Source organism: Chiloscyllium plagiosum, unplaced genomic scaffold, assembly GCF_037043375.1.
Source record: "Chiloscyllium plagiosum isolate Xiang-an unplaced genomic scaffold, Cpla_swu_hap1 HiC_scaffold_52, whole genome shotgun sequence".
Lineage (NCBI taxonomy): Eukaryota > Metazoa > Chordata > Chondrichthyes > Orectolobiformes > Hemiscylliidae > Chiloscyllium > Chiloscyllium plagiosum.
In genome coordinates, this window is record NW_028270190.1 from 12,077,568 (window position 1) to 12,097,609 (window position 20,042).

At 40.4% G+C, this 20,042-nt stretch overlaps 1 protein-coding gene across 1 annotated transcript; it reads left to right on the plus strand.

Annotated features, from left to right (window-relative positions):
- Window positions 1–3,319: 3,319 nt before the first annotated feature.
- Window positions 3,320–19,277, plus strand: LOC148134795 (uncharacterized). The gene is made up of 2 exons (XM_087985361.1): window positions 3,320–3,424; window positions 17,919–19,277. The coding sequence occupies exons 1-2, from the start codon at window positions 3,379–3,381 to the stop codon at window positions 18,812–18,814; spliced, it is 942 nt and encodes a 313-aa protein (XP_087841487.1). The 5' UTR covers window positions 3,320–3,378; the 3' UTR covers window positions 18,815–19,277.
- The last annotated feature ends 765 nt before the right edge of the window (window positions 19,278–20,042 follow it).

Genomic DNA, 20,042 nt, shown 5'->3' on the forward strand with positions numbered 1-20,042 from the left:
GGATATTGTGAAACTTGAAATGTGCAGAATGGATTTACAAAGAGTTTGCATGTGTTGGATAATTTGAGCTATAAGGAGAGTTTGAATAGGTTGGGGCTCTTTTCTCGGGAGAGTCGGAGGCTGAGAGGTGACCTCATAGAGGATTACAAAATCTATAAGGGGCATGGTAGAATAAATAGACAACATCTTTTCGCGAGGGAGGGGGGAGTCCAGAATTAGAATTTTAGGGTCAGAGGTGAAAGACACAAAACAGACCTAAGGAGCAACGTTTTCATGCAGAGTGTGGTACATGTATGGAATGTGCTGCCAGATGAAGCCCTGAAGGCTAGGACAGTGGCAACATTTAAAAGCTATCTTTCAAATGCCGTTTATGCCAGACATTTCAATCACTTTATTGCTCGTAAGTTAAGTCTTCTGTTCCATCTGCCATACATTTTTGTGGCACATTCTTCTGGAATAGAGAAGTCAAAAGTGTCAACAACCTATAAATGGGAAGACAAAACTCGTCAGGAGAACGTTAAATTATCTACTTGTTGTCCTGAGACGATATCCCTGGCTGAACAATCAGTCGACAAAAAGGGACATTTATAGTTTTTGTTCTTATTCACTCGTCAGACTGGAACATTTCTGGATGGTCGAAATGCATTACCCGTCCCGATGTAACATTTAGAAGGCGGTGACCTGGAGAAAAACACTGTAAGAGTGATATAACTGATCGTTCAGAAGTTGTTGACATGGGGTCTTTGAAATTAAACACCCCACAAACACCCCACCCCCAAACTCCCACTCGTCTTAATTGTGTCGACAAACAGAAGAACAAAATCCTGCGTGGGTTCTGACAAGGTAAAAGCAAATATGGGAATGCAGTGCCGAAGGAGGACATCCTGTTATTTCATGTGACGTTTCACATCCCACACTGACCAATTGCAGCTAGGATATTGCAAGAACGACTGAACATTATAGCTAATTGGACTTTTCTCACTGACGCCAAATTCTCTGCCATCACTAACCCAGTTTTATGTCCGAAGTATCTAATTGGCATCGGTCCTGTGTATTTTGACTTCCTTTTTCAGTCTTCCATACAGGACATTGTCAATGACAGTTTTCTCCATGAAATGCCATAAACTCTAAGATCCTCCCATACTTAGTAGGTCCGTTTCTCGAGAAGGTATGACAATTATGTTTTGTGGATATTGCACACATAGCAGAACTATACAGACTATAGCTTATCAAACCTTGCATTTTCATGTAAAGGTTTATTCTCTCCTTCAGAATCTTATCTAATCTTCTCACTTGATCTGACTTCAATGTCTCTCATTCGTAATTGCTTATGTTTATTCCATCACACTTACTGAACAGTTAAAGCATATTGTTTCCTCCAGTCTTGTGGTATTGCTCTGTGGCCAGAGTAGAAACGAAGACGCGAGTCACAATCCCTTTGATTTCTTCCACTGTCTCACACTAAGCTTGGGATGCACGTCATTCGGACGTGAGGATTTGCTTTCACATATACCTCCAATATCTCTTCATTCCCTCTGCTAAGGAATCACAACTGCTCTTACAGAATCCTTGTTCTGTCGAGTGATATTCGTTTATCAATCCGCCATTGCCTCTATTTCCAAGTCAAGTACAGTACGATCGTGGATACCCAAATGTTCCTGGTCATCCTCTTCCCCTCAATAAAGAATATTTTGTCATTCTTCCTGACCTTGAACACCACTTTTTTTTTTTTGTTTTCATGAGCCATCCTTGCTCTTCTTTATTGGCTCCTTAACGATCTCCTTGTGGTTCCCAGTTTTGACAGAACCAGTACTGGTGCCCCATGACTTAAAGTCAATCATCACTTCTACAGCACAAATACTTGAGCAAGCAAAGGATCCATTTTTTTGAGAGAATCCATTATTTCCTCAAAGAAAGATCGTTGCCTTTGTAAATGTCATTTAAATAAACAGGAGTCTCCTTGATGCGTACAATTATTGAAGCAGAATCGTCTTCTTAGTCAAATCAATATCATCAGTGCAGGTAGTAACCATGACAAAGTGATCAACAACTTCCAGAGCAGCCTCTTTTCCAAAGTGATTCGGAAATTCCGAAGTCGGAAAGTGCCAGTTAATGGAGGCTGGTGGACACACAAACAGCAGATATTATATCTATCTCAATGAATGGAGTATTCGTACTCCTTTCCATTTTCCCACAGCACGGGCCCAAGTGTTTTCATTACGAAGCCATTTTCCTTTCACTCCTCGAATCTACAGCTATCAGTGTCGTAAAATCACATGCAAAGAACTTGGAAACCACCAGACATTTCAAAGCCTGCATGCTTTTCTTCTACTTACTGATGTCAATACCAGCCTCATCCATGGTGATAATATCCTGCCCCTGACGTAACCAGAAGAACCTTGTCTAAAAGATGTGTTTTCTTTCAGAACCACATGTACAAATAACTTTGTATTTTTATAACGAATGCCTGTGATCAACGTTTGTGCGCCAGTTCGTTAATTCAGAACTCATACTACTTCAAGAATGATTGGATTCCTGGCTGCATAGGAGCACGATGGTGTCGCGGTAGTTAGGGATTTGGATGAAATGCAGAATTGGCTCTCATTACAATTGCTTAATGCGTTGCCACTGATATTCATTTTATTATCTACAAGAAAGTTACACCTTTCACCCCATTTATGTTGTTTTAAACATTGTCTTTTATGTCAGGTAACGTTGTACGAACGAAAATAATTACACTGCAGGAGAAATGAAAATAAGGTCATCATCAACCAATCAGTCATAACATTTCAGTCCCGTTACGCTTCCGTTTTCATGCATCTCATCTGAGTCCATCAAAGAAAACGATCTTGTGGAGATGTACAAAGTTAAAAATCACACAACACCAGGTTATAGTCCAACAGGTTTAATTGGAAGCACACTGCCAATATGTAGCACAAGAGCTTACATCTAATTCATCAGTGAGGCATCACTGAGAGATTCTGTCCAAGATTTTGAATTGTAATAATGAATTGTCATGATCAATTGAAACATATTTCAACACAAAGGTTTGGGATTGTTTTCTGTTTCCACTCTATTCTTCATGTGCTGATCAAAAATCAAGTGCATTCTTTCGTTCATTATTATAGTTGACTTTTGCAATTAAATCTCATGGAGAAAGTATTCTTTTGCGAGTGATAATGCATTCAGTGTTGCAATCTAATTGTTGATTTCTATTTTGAATGAAGTTGAACATTCCTGCAATTTCAAAATCCCAGTGGAGGTTACACGACAGACAATAATAGCTTCAAATGCATATTAGTTCAGATTATTCTGCAGAGAGGCTGGTTGCAGTAAACGCTTTCCCTGACATGGAAAATAACTCCTTTACGGCGCAATATGAGGAAAATATCATACACAATTCTTGGTGTTATCGGTCTTCCTGGTAAGTGAATTTAATCATTGAAATTGTATAAATCTGTGTGAGTTGACCTTATTCTACGCTGCAAAACGTATTCTTAAATGCTGACCCCGTTGCCAATATTATACTCTTTAAAAAATATGTATTAGCTTAGTGATACTGCTGGTGTGAGTTGAAAGTCTTGAGGTGTCTACTTTACAGTACTGAATCAATTTATTTCAAAACTGTGCCTTTCAAGAGAGGAAATTGCAGTACCGATGGCAATGATCTTCTCGTCTTCACTGGCAACGGGGGTGGTACCAGGGGACTGGAGAGTAGCGAATGTTGTGCCCCTGTTCAAAAAAGGGAATAGGGATAACCCCGGGAATTACAGGCCTGTTAGTCTTACTTCTGTGGTAGGCAAAGTAATGGAAAGGGTACTGAGGGATAGGATTTATGAGTATATGGAAAGACACTGCTTGATTAGGGACAGCCAGCACGGATTTGTGAAGGGTAGGTCTTGCCTTACAAGTCTTATTGAATTCTTCGAGGAGGTGATCAAACATGTGGATGAGGGTAGAGCAGTGGATGTAGTGTACATGGATTTTAGTAAGGCATTTGATAAGGTTCCCCATGGTAGGCTTATGCGGAAAGTCAGGAGGCATGGGATAGAGGGTAATTTGGCCAATTGGATAGAAAACTGGCTAACCGGTCGAAGGCAGAGAGTGGTGGTAGATGGTAAATATTCAGCCTGGAGCCCAGTTACAAGTGGAGTTCCGCAGGGATCAGTTCTGGGTCCTCTGCTATTTGTAATTTTTATTAATGACTTAGATGAGGGAGTCGAAGGGTGGGTCAGTAAATTGCAGATGATACGAAGATAGGTGGAGTTGTGGACAGTGAGGAGGGCTGTTGTCGGCTGCAGAGGGATTTAGATATGATGCAGAGCTGGGCTGAGGAGTGGCTGATGGAGTTCAACCCTGCCAAGTGTGAGGTTGTCCATTTTGGAAGAACAAATAAGAATGCGGAATACAGGGTTAATGGTAGGGTTCTTAGGTGGAGGAACAGAGGGATCTTGGGGTCTATGTACATAGATCTTTGAAGGTTGCCACTCAGGTGTATAGAGTTTGTAAGAAGGCCTATGGAGTATTATCGTTCATTAGCAGAGGGATTGAATTCAAGAGTCGTGAAGTGATGTTGCAGCTGTACAGAACTTTGGTTAGGCCACAGTTGGAGTACTGTGTGCAGTTCTGGTCGCCTCACTTTAGGAAAGATGTGGAAGCTTTGGAGAGGGTGCAGAGAAGATTTACCAGGATGTTGCCTGGAATGGAAAGGAAATCATACGAGGATAGGTTGAGAGTTTTCGGCCTTTTCTCGTTGGAACGGCGAAGGATGAGGGGTGACTTGATAGAGGTTTATAAGATGATCAGAGGAATAGATAGAGTAGACAGTCAGAAACTTTTTCCCCGGGTACAACAGAGTGTTACAAGGGGACATAAATTTAAGGTGAAGGGTGGAAGGTATAGGGGAGATGTCAGGGGTGGGTTCTTTACCCAGAGAGTGGTGGGGGCATGGAATGCGCTGCCCGTGGGAGTGGTAGAGTCGGAATCATTGGCGACCTTTAAGCGGCATTTGGATAGGTACATGGATGGGTACTTAATCTAGGTTAGAAGTTCGGCACAACATCGTGGGCCGAAGGGCCTGTTCTGTGCTGTATTGTTCTATGTTCTATGTTCTATAAGACACTAACCTACTTTCTTAATGCGTTTTGTTAATGAAGTATCGTGTTAAACTAAACATTAAGAGTTCAAAGGTAACTCTTCATTGAAGGCATTATTTTGACTACCCGGTTGGGTCAAAGATCATTGCGTTTAGATAAATCACCACACGCAGATATCTGTTGGCAATGGTCATGTGCTCGGTAATATGTCAAAGAGTAAAATGTTGATTTTGCTCTGCGGTCTATTGAATTGGGCAAACAGAAAATGCAACTAGTTTTTAACTTATATTTGAACTATGGCCAGGACTGCAGTTTCCAATTTTTGGCACAAATACTTATTATCCTCTGAATTGTCATACCTCTGACAACATTTTGTTTGTTTTTTTTTTAATGTAGATTAACCTGCTTTCTCAAGCACCGTTTAAGCATTGCGCATAGATACATGGCCATAGATTTTGAACTGATCTGGAAGATCAGAACTGGGGACCTCTCTGAGGGTGCAGGTCACACGCAGTTTTAAAAATGGATTTAACCTTAGTCTTTTCCCTCAGATCCAGGCAGTGGATGAGTCTTTGTGGTAATGGAGGTCTTTATATCCCCCGTAACGACAACACTGCATTATCATGAGAACAACGTTTGTTCACAGACAATGGAGGATTGTTTAGCGGGAAGACAATTTGCATTCGTGTACATAACGTATAATCCAGTCACATGTAAGATCTTCCTGTTGAAAACCAAGTAACAGCAGCAGCACGCAATAAACAGCTCTTGTCTATTTCACAACTGATTTACATCATCGAAACTCTGCACTCTGCACTCCTGCCATGTTAATTGTGACTAACATTTCAAAATGTCATCCTATCTGGAAGATTGCCAGTTGTCTTCTTATAGAAATAAAACAGTGAAAAGAACAACAGTACAAAAGGCGAACCTGAAGTACTTCAAAACATTTTCAGACAGATCTGCTCTTTGCGTTAATGCAACCGACTGCTCAGGGTCTCTGTAAAGATACTCCTCATCAGCAAATTTCAGTCACTTTCATTGATGTCACGAACCCGTTGGGGATACTGGGTATTTCAAGGGCGTTGTACGTGAAAATATTTCTCAGTAACATTGCAAATGTGTGGTCTAGAGCTCATCAGGAATATTCCTGTACGGGTACAATGCTTGAATATAAGGCTAAACATGCCTTTTTATCCTCTCTAAATTCGACTGATACATTTCCAGATTGTAGAATGTATCCTCACCATCTTCGAATCATGAATTAGCAATATGTTTGGATATCCTCCACTTCCCTCATTTAGTGCATTCGAACAAATTCAAGAGTCCAGACTTATCAAAGAAATATAGCAGTGCGAATATTTGATGCTACTTCTAACTCCTTCAACAATACTACTCATTATTCCTAAATTTCAGGATGTCGACAAATTGCACGAGCTATAATGCTGAGAGCGTTAAAAAAAAGTCCAGGGTCTTTAGACAGACATTACAAACAGGCAAATGGGAGGCAAAAACCTGAGAAAACGCTGGAGCACCATTGAGTTACGGTAACTGTCGAGACTGCAGACCGTCCAACCGTAAAACCTTCGGACTACCTGCCTGTCAACACAAGGGTGTTCATTTCACTCATGGACTGCAACGTTCAACGAATCGACCAAGATCAACCTTCATAACAGGAGATTTTTTGAAAAAAATCTATTTATTCAATTTATTAAATTCACAAGTCAGGGATGACAAATAAACTTGGCGGGAAAAAGCAACACTAGAATATTATAAAGTATGCAAGAATACAAAGAATTGCCAATGATGAAGATCTGAAACTAAACAAGAACAACAAAGAAATAAAGTGGTGGAGAAATGCAACAGTTCTGGAAGGCAACGCCCCTAGTTCCCGAACCGGCGGACAGTGGAAATTGTTTGTCTTTACCTACCCTGTCTTAAACTGACAATACCTTGAAAACTTTAACCAGACCACTCCCTTAGGCTTTCATTCTTAAAATAAAACAAGCTTAATTTGCATGCTGCCGCTTCATAATGTAACCCCTGATATCCAGGTATCATTACTTTCAGGAGGAGACAGTGAGGTCTGCAGATGCTGGAGATCAGAGTTCAGAGTGTGTTGCTGTAAAAAAAAAACAGCTGGTCACGCAGCATTCGAGGAGCAAGAAAATTGACGTTTTGGGCTGGAGCCCGTCATCAAGACTACACTGTGCTGTATTCAAAGCATGTACGTTCATCCCGTGGCATGGCAACCAGATGTGATCAAAACGTAGTAACTGGGGCCGAACCAAAGTTTTAAGACCATAAGAAGTCGGAGTGGAAGTAAGGCCATACGGCCCATCGAGTCCACTCCGCTATTCATGGCTGCTGGGCATTTCAACGCCACTTGCCATCACTCTCCCCGAATCCCTTAGTTACTTCTGGAATTAAGAATTTTTCAATCTCTGCCTTGTAGCCATTTAACGTCATAACCTCCACTGTATTCCGTGGCAATGAATTCCACGGGCCCACCACGCTCTGGCTGAAGAATGTCTGCTCATTTCCATTCTAAATTAACCTCCTCTAATTCTAAGGCTGTGCCCCAGGGTCCTAGTATTCCCGCCTGATGGAAATATTTTCCCAGCATCCACAATTTCTAAGCTAGGAATTGTCTTGTAAGTTTCTGTTAGATCTCCGTTCAATCTTCTAAATTCCAATGAATACAATCCCAGGATCCTCAATCATTCATCATCTGTTAGGTATACCATTCCAGGAATCATTCGTGTGGATCTCCGCTGGACACGCTCCAATGAGAGTATGACCTTTCTGAGTTGTGGGGCCCAGTATTCTAAATGGAGCCTAACAAGAGCTTTATAAGTCTCAGTAGCACACCACTGCTTTTAAATTCCAACTCTCTTGAGGTAAGTGACATTATATTTGCTTTCTTAACCATGGAGTCAACCTGAAATTCAACCTTTAGATAATCCTTTACTAGCACTCTGAGATCCCCTTGGACGTTGACTTAATGAATTTTCTCACCGTTTAGAAAATAACCCTTGCCTGTGTTATTTTTTTCGGAAGTGCAAGATCTCGCATTTGCTCGCAATGAATTTCATCAGCCACTTGTTGGACCACTCTCCTAAACTGTCTAAGGCTTTCTGTAGCTTCCCTACTTCCTCAGTACTATCTGTCTGTCCACTTAACTTCGTATAATCAGCGAAATTCACCTGAATTCCCCAATCCCTTCGCCCAGATCATTAATATATAAAGTGAACAGCTGCGGCCCCCACATTGAAACCTGCGGGACACCACTTGTCACCAGGTGTCATTCTGAAAAAGAACATTTTATCCCAACTCTCTGCCTTCTGTCAGACAGCCAATCCTGAATCCACGCCAATAGCTCTCCTCGAACACGATGGGACCTCACTTTACTCAGCAGCCTCCCGAAAGGGACCTTAGGAAAGGCCTTTTCTAAGTATACTTAGATAAAATCTGCAGGGTTTCCCTAGTCTAACCTACCTGTTACCTGTTCAAAGAATTCTAACCGCCTTGAAAGGCATGGCCTCTCTTACTAAATCCATGCTGACTTGTTTTAATCCGACCCTGCACTTCGAAGAATTCAGAATCCTCACCCTTAACAATGGATTCAAGAATTTCACCTACAATCAAGGTTAGGCTAACCGGCCTATAATTTTCGATCTTTGGCTTGATCCTTTCTTGAACAAGTGGGTTACAACAGCAATTGTCCAATCATTTGGGACTTTTCCTGATTCCAATGATTTTTGAAAGATTACAACCCAACGCCTCAGCTAATTCTTCAGCCACCTCCCTCAGATCTCTGGGATGGAGGCCATCCGTGCCAGGAGACTTATGAATTTTTCGACCTTTTAGTTTTTCAAGTACTTCCTTTTTTGTAATTGCTGCCATACTCAACTCTGCCCCTTGACTCTCCTAAATTGTTGGGATATTACTCAGTTCTTCCACTGTGAAGACTGACAGAAAGTATTTATTAGGTTATTCAGTTATTTCCTTATCTCCCATCACTGGCGTCCCTGCATCAGTTTGGAGCAGCTCAACCTCTACTTTTGCCTCTCGTTTGTTTCTTTTGCATTGAAAGAAACTTTTACTCTTATATAACAAGCTAACTTAACTTCATATCTGCTCCTCTACTTCCTTATTTCTCTCTTTGTTATCCTCTATTTGTTTTGTAGTCTTCCCAATGTTTTGATTTCCCAGTGCTCTTGCCCATTTTGTAGGCTGTCTCTTTCTCTATGATCTCCTGGCTTCCTTTGTCAGTCATAGTTGTCTAATCCCTCCCTGGGTAATCTTTGGAATGAACCTCTCAACTGTATCTTCAATTACACCGAGAAACTTCTGTCAGTGTTGCACTACTGAGTACCCGACTACTTCCAGTCAATTTTCGCCAGTTCCTCCCTCATGCCCATGTGACTACTTTTCTTTAACTGTTACACCGTTACATCCGATTTTGCCTTCTCTCTTTCAATCTGCAGACTGAACTCGACCATATTATGATAGCTGCGTCTTAAGTGTTCCCTGACTTTAATATTTTTTATAAACTCTGGCTCGTTACAGAGCACTAAGTGCAGAATAGCCTGCTCCCTTGTGGGCTCCATCACAAGCTGTTCAGAAAAAAAGCCAACCTGTAAATATTTCATGAATTCCTTTTCTTTGGATCCACCAGCAACATAATTCACCAGTCCATTTGCATATTGAAGTCCCCTATGATCACGGTAATCTTGCCTTTCTGCCATGCCCGAGCTATTTCCTGGTTCGTCTTGCACTCCTGGTCCTGATCACTGCTGGAAGGTCTGTACGTAACTCCCTTTTATTGCCTTATCGACTCCACCGAGACAGATTCCATATCATCTGACCCTATGTCATTCAGTGCCATAGATATAATTTTATTCTTAACTAACAAGGCAATCCCGCCCCGCTGCCTACCTCCCTGTCATTTCGATAATTTTTAAATCGTTTGATGTTTAACTGCCAGTACTGAACCTCCTGCAACCACGTCGCTGCGATGCCGACCACATCATAATCATTTGCAATGACTTGTGTTGCTAATTCATGTACTTTGTTATGAATACGATGAGCATTCAGGTAAAGCACCTTAATGCTAATTTTCTTATCCTCATGATTTCCATCAAATATAGTAATGTGTCCTAAGTTGTCATTCCTTTCTGGTTCATTCCTAGTTTACCTCGAACTTAAACCTTGCACACATGCTAACCTGCTACTAATCTTTCTATTTGACTCCATACTCCCTGTTGCTTTCCCTTTCCCCTCCCCGGACTTACAAGGTTATAGTCCTCGTGATAACCCTATGTATCCTTTTCGCCAGGGCACTGGTTCTAGATCGGTTCAGGTGGAGACTGTCCCATCGGCACAGATCACCCTGTTTCCTAAACTGACGCCAATGTCCCATGAAATGTAATCCCTCTTTCCCACACCAATGTCTTTGCTACGTGTTTACTTCCCTAATTCTCTTAACTCTCTGCCAATTGTCACGTGCTTCGAGCATAAATTCAGAGATTATGACCCTTGAGGACCTGTTCTTCAATTTTGTTCGTAGTGCTTGGTACTCCCCAAACAGGAGAAAGTGAGGACTGCAGATGCTGGAGATCAGAGCTTAAAAATGTGTTGCTGGAAAAGCGCAGCTCCCCAACAGGTCATCCTTCCTATTCTTGCCTATGTCGTTTGTGCCAACGTGAACCACAACAATTGTATCTTCTGCCTCCCGCTCCAATATACATTCAAGCCATTTTGGTTAGCTGTGATAGATGTTCTGTGTCGTGATAGCATTTGTTTGCCCCTGGGCATTTTGAGGCAGACAATGATCTCTGGCAACGCCAATGATACATACATCCCATAAACTCATCATTTTCTTCTAAAAAATTATTTTTTTTTTGCCAGCACCATTTTTAAGCGAGAGATGTTCGACAGGTAGACGATAATGCAATGTTTCCCTCTGTAGAGACATTTTAGAAAAACATTCTGGACATCATGTGATCTTGGGTACTTGTGAATGTTCTGAACAATTATTTTGTTTAGTGCTATTTAAATTTATGCATAGAATTATCTTTAATTTTTAATTGTCATTTGCATTTACACGGATATTATTATATTTCTGGGAGTTTTGTCTTTCATAAAATTACACAGAGAGCAAATGTTTTTCCTTTCAACAATGATGTTCTCAATGTATATTGACCTGTTTTTTTTTTCTGTAATTACTCCATTTCACGTTTTAATATTTGTGCCCTTTAAAGTGACAAATTGCAGCGTCCGCAGTCCTTTCATTGATGTATATGATTTGGTACTCCATTTTTCCTTGAATTGCCACATTGTGTCAGCTGCGTCTATGATGTTTTAAGTTTTCTAGACAGAGTCATGGAATCAGGAAGTCATAGAATAACGCGTCACCAAAACCGAATATCTCATTCACTCGTCATGCGTACCGAAGCTGTACTCGTCCCATTTCTGTGTTTTGGCTAGTATCCCTTCAAATCTTCACTATTCAAAAACCTGTCGAAATTTCTTTCAAATGATATAATATTAGCGGTGTCTACCATTAAATCTGGTATTTTGTTCCATGTAAGTACTATCCTCTGTTAGGAACAAACTTGCACTTCTAGTCCCTTTTAAATACTTTCCTCCTTACCATAAACTTTATATCTTTAGTTTTGCACTTCCCTATTCTGGGGAAAGTACCTTGTCTATTAACCATCTCTGTGTCCGTCACGATTTTCCCAACTTCGATAAGGTCGGCACTCAGGGAGAAAAAAGTTCCAGTTCTACCCATTGTCTCCTCACTACTCAAATCTTCCCACTCTCAGAAACAGCTTTGTTTAGTCTTCTTTCTTCCTACAGCAGGGCGAGCAGGTTAGTGCATGGAACTTTAAATGTGGCCTTACTGATGTCCTGTACAGCTGGAAAATGAAGTCCTGAATCCTGTGCCCAGTGTTCTGAACGATGAAAGCAAGCATGTGAAACACTTTTTTCACCACTTCTGCCAGCACTTTCAAAGAACTATGTGTCTGCACCCCAGGACTCTCGGTTCGAAAACACTACACAGGGTCATAAAATTAATCGTGGAAGCCCTGCCCTGCTTTTTCTTAACGAAATGTAAAACATTGCATTTACTTACATTAAGACCCATTTGGAATGTCTCGGCCACAATAGCCTGGGAAATAGTTGATCAGGTCACAGGCTTTTATCTTGTTTTATGCATTTTAAGACCTGCAGTACCTCCTCGTCTTTACGTGAACTCTTTCCAAGACATCACGTCTTTAGTTCCCCGAGATTCCATGTCTTTCTCCACAGTGCAAATTAAGGAGAAATATTCGTTCTGGACCTCACCCATCTCCTCTCGGTTCATACATATATGGCGTTATTGATATTTAAATGGGTTCATTTTCTCCCAGTTTGCTCTTTTCCAATTCATATTCTTGTGGAATTATTTTACGACTTTAACCATACCTGTCAAAGCTATCTCATGTCTCGTCCTTTTTGTCCTTCTGATTCATGTCTTCAGTGTACAGTGTGGACCCCTTATACCGCTCACAGGAATAACATCTTCCCGTCTGACTGTACCTGATATGTGGATCCATTTTCTTCATTAGAAATTCAATATATCTACTCATCCAAAGTTACATCCTCCTGCATGTCTTTCTGTGCTCACGGAAATAACGTGTTCATGCTGAACCCTCGTAATTTAGCTTTGAAATGTCTTCCAACTGCCAGACGTCCCTGAACCTGTGAGCAAGCTCCTGCAAACAACTGCTGACAGTTCTGCCTAATACAATCAAAACTGGGCTTGCCTTATTTTGGAAATTTATCTTACTCAACATGTATATCCTTTTCTGCAACTATTTAAAAATTAATAGAATTATGGTCACTGGTACCAAAGCGCAAACTGCTAGCACGACACTCACTTGCCCTGCATTATTTCCCAAGGAATGTCGAGTTATTCCCCTTTTTTAATGAGATGATCGACACATCGATTGAGAAAGTTGCCTTAAACACACCAAACAAAACCACACTCCATCCCATCCAATATCAGTACAAGTCTATGATTAGCAAGTTTCGCTCCCAGAGTATTCAACTCTATTTTTTTCAAAAATATCGTTATCTTCCTAAATATTGCTGGTCAATGCCCCGCTTACTGTTGAGGGGTCTATAATACAATACAACCATAGTGATCTCTCTTCTTATTTCTCAGTTCAATCTGTGATGGAGCAGATCATATCCACCTCAATATATTTTAAGAAGGTAGCCTGCAGCTTGTTTTATTTTAAACGTGTCAGAATATCTGCCATTTTTAAGAATACTTGGCTTTCTTTTTGTCAATCAAGCAATGACCAGGTTTTACATTCTGGTGAAGCTTGTGAGCTTCGAGGGTGTTTTTCTTCAACATTTCAACGAAAATCACTGGCTTATCCTGTTTTCCTATATCAGCGTTCCCAGGCTTTTTGTTTTCTCATCCACTTACACCGTGATTTCATTTGGTCTAAGTTGTTGCAGTGAAAAAAACAGAGTTTGATTTTTACTTCTGTTCCCCATAATGGGATACTGAATATCAATGAGATCTGCTTTTCCCTTACCAACTGTGCATTTTTCTTCTCCCAAATTTCGATCCCTCATAGATTGAAACTGATCTTGGTATCCAAACTTCTATGTGTGAACCAACCAATCATAATGGGAAGTTTCGCTGCAAAACATGCAGTCATAACTCTCCGCTCTTCCACATGCGTTCTCTCTACTCCCAGAAGAAACATTTTGGAATCCTCCAAAACAGTCTTCTCTCTAAGAACGTCAAAGGTTTGATGTATTTTCAGTGGCCTTATTCTCTATGAAATTTATTTAGTGCATCCTTTCAAACTTAATGCACGATTGACCAAGTTCCTGATTTAGATGCCTGAAACGTTGCCTCTGGCCATAGCTCATCTGCACTTAAGATAGCATTCTTCAGCTCCTCATCCTGCCAAGATACCTGCACTGATAGTGATGCAAATCGTTCACAACTTTACCCACCAACGTAAGTTAAATGAGCACATATCTAGTTAGTCACAGGTCATTTCCGGTTTTAGTCATTTTATCAAATTAAGCAGAAAAGGCTTCCACATCATTCTTGTAAAATGTAGGCAATGCGTGGACATTTTTAAATCCAGGCCATTGGCTACAATGGGTTTGTTTGTCGTCACTATCTTTCTCAGGAAACCGAACTTCTTCCTTCACCTCTGCACTTTCAAGTCGAGTTTGCTCTCTAAATGTCAAGTTCCGAAGTTCAAACTCACTTTTTGCTTTTCTTCTGCAAGGCTCTTTCACTCCTTGTATGTTCACGCTTTTTGAATTGTCATTCAAACTGCTTCATTTCCTTTTCATGTTCACGCTGCTTCATCTGCAATTGAATCCGAACCTTTTCCAAACATTTCCAATGGCATCGCCAGCAATTTTGAATGTCGAGCTTTCCTTTCATCAAGACACAGACAACCCGAACTCCAGCTTGCCTTCCAATTCTAAAAGCTTTGCTTTGATCACTTTTTGTTAAACTCCTGAAGTCATCTCTTCCAATCCACAAAACAATTCGTAACCGAGAGAGCCATTACTACATAAGGCACAACCTGTTTAAATCAAGAAACTTCAATCCAAGACAGAAAAACAAAACACTAACATCATTTTTATTCATCAGAAATTCAATATATCTACTCATTCAAAGTTACTTCCTACTGCCAGTCCACCAATTCTATCTCTAACTTGGAACTATAGATTTCCATTCAAACAAGCGCTCCCAAATTAGTACGAATCGCACGAATCCACACCTTCTCGCAATATTTTAAGAAGGTAGCCTCGACCCTAATTTTTCTTACTTTAAAGATAAATGGGTAGTGCCATGTTCCAGAAGTGATGTGAGTGGTCAAACTGCAAGACGTTAAGCAGCACAAAAAAGTATTTGATCTCTATAGTTAAAATACAAACAAGAGAAAAAGGAATTTAGAACAAGTTAAGTATTAAAAAGAAAACTTAACCGAATAATAGATATAGTAATGCTGTTCCAACGTAGTAACGTCCCATAAATACAACCCTTGGCAAAAAGAAGACAAATTCTGGCAGAGATTTTTACTGACAATTTTTCAATGAAGGATGCAAAAAACAAAAAAAATCAAGAAACAATTCAAAGAACGTAGCGGCCAGGCATCATTTACTGAAACTCGAACGCTTCTGAAACTCCAAGCAGGTGACAGAAACAAAACTTAGCAATCTTAATCTGTGAGTGCTGGCCACAGTAAGTCAGGTTATAAACAAAACCCTCAAGCTTAACAAGTTATTACTCTCGTGGTTTTGGCAGACTGCATGTTGGCTCTGTCTTTAGAACCTGTCTTCAAAAAAGCCAGGATAAAATAAAATTGTAATGCTTCGTCTCACACCCATATTGTTTCACGGCAAGGTCACTAATTGTTTCACTACTGGAGGCTTTTGACTGGTCGTGTGTCACAAGATCTTTGTTGTCTGTTATTTAGATAAACGATCTGAGTGTAAATGTACAAGTCATGGTTAGTATGTTTAAAATTAGGATGTCTTGTTGACAGCGAGGAAAGTTATCAAAAATTACGGAGGGACCTTGTTCAGATGGGGTGGTTCTGAGAATTGGCAAATGCAATTTAGTGCAGATAAGCATATGGTGTTGCGCCTTGGAAAGTCTAACCGAGGTAGGAATTATACAATAAATGGTAATGTCCTGAGGAGTATTATAGAATAGCAGGACTCAAGAGTACAAGTGCATAGTTCATTGAAAGCGGTGTCGCAGAACGACAGGGTGATGACGCATGCTGGCCTTCCTCGGTGAAGCCATTGAGTATCGGAGTTGGGATGTTTCATCACAGTTGTATATATCGTTGGTGAGGCTGCACTTGGAGTATTGTGCACAGTTTTGTGAACCCTGTTATAGGAAAGACATAGTTACAGTGGAACGAGTGCAAAGAACATTTACAAGAACGTTGTGAGCGTTAGTAGGTCTGATGCATTTGGAGAGATTGGCGAGGATAGTACTTTACTCCTGGATGCACATGAATGAGGGTGGACCTTATTGAGGTGTATAATGTCATGAGAGGCACGGATTGCATGAATTCATACAGTTTTATTCCCCGGGCTGTGGAAGTGAAAACTCAAGGGCATAGGTTTAAGGTGAACAGAGTAAGATATAACAAGGCCCTAAGGGGCAATTTAATAATTTCGAGTGTAGAATGTATCTCGAATGAACTGCTAGAGACAGTGTTTGAGGCAGATGCATTAGCAGCATTTTAAAACAAACATTTTGCTCAGTACATGGATGGGACGGTTTTCGAGGCATATGCAACAAATGCAGTCAACTGGAATTAGCTGAGTGGGCACTGTGTTCAGCATGAACGTTGCACCAAAAGACCTGTTTCCATGCTGCATTGCTCTATACCTCGACTCTACTGCCTTATGTAAACGCCACTTACACCTCTCTTGAATCTCTTTCAATTCTTCCTTCATACAAACCCCAAAAATATTGAGCTGTCAGTTCAGTCTCTCCCTCAGCCATGTTTTCTTTTCAGCAGCTTTGGTGTCCTGGCTCCATTTCCCATCGCTGTCCTGAGCTTATCCACCTTGCTTGACAGACTTCTTTCATTGAAATTCATGCAGTTTAGTTGATAAGTCTTCCATTGTTGCCTTGCCTTGTCGAACTAAATTGTTTTTTGAACCGATTGCATATAGCATAATAAAATTATTTTGCTTCAGCAAATGTCTTCATTGAAATGTCTTTCTGTCTGGCGTGTGTATTATTTATTATACCCGCCGTTCTCAAGTCTCCTTCTTCGCATTTCATCTACATGTGTTGAATGCAAAGCATCAAGGTTCTATTTATGATTTGAAACGCATAAAAATCATCAATTTTTTTCGTAATTTACCAATAATATCGCTGTCCATCTTCTCTCTTCGACACATCCTGATCCTGAATGGTGTTTCATTCTGGAGAGGGAGCCGGGTACCACACAAGCAAAGCAACATCTGGCTATTGTCCAAGAGTCAGTGAACTGGAACTAAACAAGCAGTATCATCTGAAAGGTATCTCATGTGTAGGACAGGAACTGGTTCAATACCAGTCAGACTTCGTGCCTGGAACCGTCATATGTATGATGCAGGGTGAGTCTCCAATCCTGAGGAAGAACTGAACTCTGATACCCTGTCAATTCGTCTCTCATCATTTACTTTATTTTGTTTATGTTCATTCACTGAACTTGCCAGGCAGCATTGCTTGGCCAAACCTGTGTTACCAGAGAGACGTTACGGCGGCTCCATGGCTATCAACTTGGAGTCAGATACTGTACAAAGCAAGCAAGGATCGCTGTCTCTCTCCCTAAGTTACATTAGCGAACTAAATGGTCTTGTTCCCCAAAATTGTTTCAGAGTCATTATTAGATTCCTAACTTAAGAATTTTTATGAAATTCAATTTCTACCATCTTCCATGTGGGATGTAATCTGTGGTAAGAGTATGAGGGTGAGTCTCCTGATACGTAGTTTAATGGTAATGCCACAAAGACATCAGCACCTTTAGATTCTTCCATTGTGTTATCTAAGTGGCGAGTCAAACGTCCATACATATAAAGTATGAGATGGTCAGTGTCAGGCCCTATTTTATAAAGAAAAACAATCAGGCTGGATTTGAAATACACTTTTGAAATGTTCAGCTTTGCAGATCACCATCAGCAGATGACGACTCGAATGTGATGTCAAACTTTTGCTGTTGCTTTCTTTGCAAAGTAATTTCCAATATATCTTCTGTTCATTCACCCTCACAGTTAATTTACTGGCGCTTGTCATCCTCTCCTGTGGAACATGTGGCCTCTCTTCCTGCACCACGCGTTATCTGGTTGCCATGGCAGCGATGGATCTGCTGTCCACTATAACTAACACCATTATGAAGCAGATTTTATCTTCCTATATTGTCGAAGACATCTTCCTGGATATCACTCCTGTGTGCAGTTCCTTGTATGTTCTGTTGTATGCAATCAGAGATTCTTCTGTCTGGTTCACGTTAGTCTTCTCCTTTGATCGGTTTGTGGCCATTTGTTACCCAAAACTAAAAATAAATTATTGCACAGGGAAAATGGCAGCTGTGGTTCTATCAACAATCTGTCTTCTGTTCAGTTTAAAAAATATCGCCATCTACTTTATATATGAACCTTGGTATATAATTGACAATGTGCCCTTCAATTGTAGCTTTAAGAAAAGCTATTGGACTGAGCCAACATGGAGGGGATTCGATCTGTTCAACAAGGTTTTAAATCCATTGCTCCCGATTTTATTAATTATGTTTTTTAATGCTCTGACTGTCAGACATATTTTAGTGGCCAGTCGAGTACGTAGGGCACTGAAGGGTCAGAAAAGACGTGAGAATCTCAGTGACCCAGAAATGGAGAGTAGGAGGAAATCTATTATATTACTGTTCACTATTTCTGGGTGCTTCATACTTCTGTGGTCGTGTTATGTTATAAATGTCTTACGTTATACCATTAGAAGAGAATACATTACTGAATCTGTCAAAATATTTAGGGACTTTGCAACTTATTTTTGGAATGTGAGTTCCTGCACAAATGCATTTATATATTTGGTGACTCTATCCAAGTTTAGGCAGATCATCAGGAATGCATTAAAATTTCTAATTATGCCAATTTCTCTGCTAATGAGAAAATAGAATTACTGAGAGCAGCCACCTAACTGAGTTTTGAAGGGCTCCCGGACCATGAATAAAATAATTATCCCTGACTGTAATTGGAAACATTTCGAAAATGCAGAAATGTGAAGGAAAAGGTGACCGCCCGCCTGGATGTAACAGTTAGGAAGGTAGTCAGATGGCATTCTTCACTGTCGGTTTTGAAACAGCAGGCTCATCGGTCTTCCAATCATTGTATTTTAGTCCTTCATCATCTCAACATAAATTTCTTCCTGCAGTAATAATATTTCAGTCGAGTCAATGACATAGCGCTAATATTACAGGAATAATAATCCCGAATTGAATCATACCATTAAAAAAAGAATGAAAAAACGTTTCTGAAATGGAAAGGTATCAAATGACATTCTTGTCATCATATTCATTGAAACAAAACTAAACTAAAAAAGGAAAATGTTGCATTTTGCGAATGCCCTTCAGGGAAAGGTATCTGCTCTGCTTACCTGGACTGGATGGTATGTGCCCCAAAGTCACAGCGATGTTGTTAATCTTGATTACCATGTTTCCTGCAACAATTAGAGTTTGACAATAAATGATGGGAAATTATAAGAAATAATAATGCCATCGATTGTGAAAGTCATTTTGCGTGGATTGATGAAAATAACAAGAAAACCTTTTTTTACCTGTATAGAAGCTGGTTTTAGCATCTGAAATTTGCATTCATTCAACAGATATTGTTTTACCCAAATTTCTTCTGACCAAACATTGATTTCACGCTCGCCGAAATATAACTTCACTTCAGTACCCTCCTATTATCTGGTCTGCTGCTAGATTCTGTTCTCCCTCGCAGTGTTTGGACAGTGAGCTCTCCACAACCTGACCTCTTCCCATCACTCTCCTACTAATGACTAATGAACTTGTTTACCATCACGCTACCTTACAGACCTCCATCGTTCACATTCACATGACTTGCCTTATATTTGTCCATTTTCCTGCCATCTCATAGCATGAATCTGCTTTCCATGCAAATTAACCAACGTTAAAATTAGAAGAAGCTGTTTTATTATTTATGTCATCAGTCAATAATCCAATAATTCAATAATGCACTGTGCCGAGGGCGGCACGGTGGCTCAGTGGTTAGCACTGCTGCCTCTCAGCACCCCAGTCCCAATTTCGATTCTAGCCTCGGGTGACTGTCTGTGTGGAGTTTTTCCATATTCTCCCCGTATCTGCGTGGGTTTCCTCCGGGTGT